We start from the raw sequence: 858 nt of genomic DNA, 5'->3' as shown, positions 1-858 counted from the left end.
AAAAAAAAAAATCACATTTAATTCAATGAAAGGAAAAAGTACCCCCCCCAAAAAAAGTTGATTTTAGGATTATTGGTACTTTTTATTTGACATTTTCATGACAATTAAGTTAATTTCCCCTGATTTTTTTTGTCTAAATGCTGTTTCTCAATACGTTCTAATGTATTATTATTATTATTATTATTGAACTAGAGTAAATAAAGGTAGTCCAATAAATATTACCGTGATGTTTAAATTGCATCATACATAAATCATTTACAAAAATAACATTTGAAATTTTGAGGGGAAATATGTTTATTTGTCATGTATACAATGTAATAGTGAACAATATAATTTATTCTTTGTTATTATTTTGAGATTAAATATTACCAGGACATTGTGACTTTGTGGGATTAATTTTTATGCTCATAGTTAATTAAATCTGATTGCTGATATTTATGCTTTTTTTTTTCTTCTTTTTTTTCAATTTTCAGGGTCATGTCAAAAAAGGTTACACGTGATCAATATTTGATCCCATCTGGAGCGCATTTCTACTTGATTCCACGGCAATCGTATGCTTTATTATCAGAGGTGGAGATAAATGTGACAGCAGTGAATGTCTTAGGGAACGCCACCTCTGAAACCCTGAAGCTGATCCCAATGGAAACGGGTAAGAAGAGCAATGAGCTTTATTCCTCTATCAAGAATTATGAACTAATGTGGATTTAGTGGCTGTGCTCCATTCAGAATTTCATTTAGAAATCTTTATTTTTATTCCGTTTTTAGTTTTATTTAGTTTATTCAATTGCTGAATGTGTAAATATGAATTAACAGCGGATGCTGAATTGTTATTTAAATATGAATGTAACGCAATAGAAT

At 29.0% G+C, this 858-nt stretch overlaps 1 protein-coding gene across 1 annotated transcript in view; it reads left to right on the top strand.

Annotated features, from left to right (window-relative positions):
• Positions 1-467: 467 nt before the first annotated feature.
• Positions 468-858, top strand: part of LOC107598921 (granulocyte colony-stimulating factor receptor-like) — a 9,087-nt gene continuing 8,696 nt past the window's right edge. The window contains exon 1 of the mRNA XM_016290361.1: positions 468-649. Within this exon, the coding sequence (XP_016145847.1) occupies positions 478-649 (172 nt within the window). The 5' untranslated portion in view covers positions 468-477. The remainder of the gene's footprint in view (positions 650-858) is intronic.

The sequence above is a fragment of the Sinocyclocheilus grahami genome, unplaced genomic scaffold (genome assembly GCF_001515645.1).
Source record: "Sinocyclocheilus grahami isolate Dianchi unplaced genomic scaffold, SAMN03320097.WGS_v1.1 scaffold258.1, whole genome shotgun sequence".
NCBI classification, from domain to species: domain Eukaryota; kingdom Metazoa; phylum Chordata; class Actinopteri; order Cypriniformes; family Cyprinidae; genus Sinocyclocheilus; species Sinocyclocheilus grahami.
This window is presented reverse-complemented; position numbering and strand designations above follow the sequence as displayed.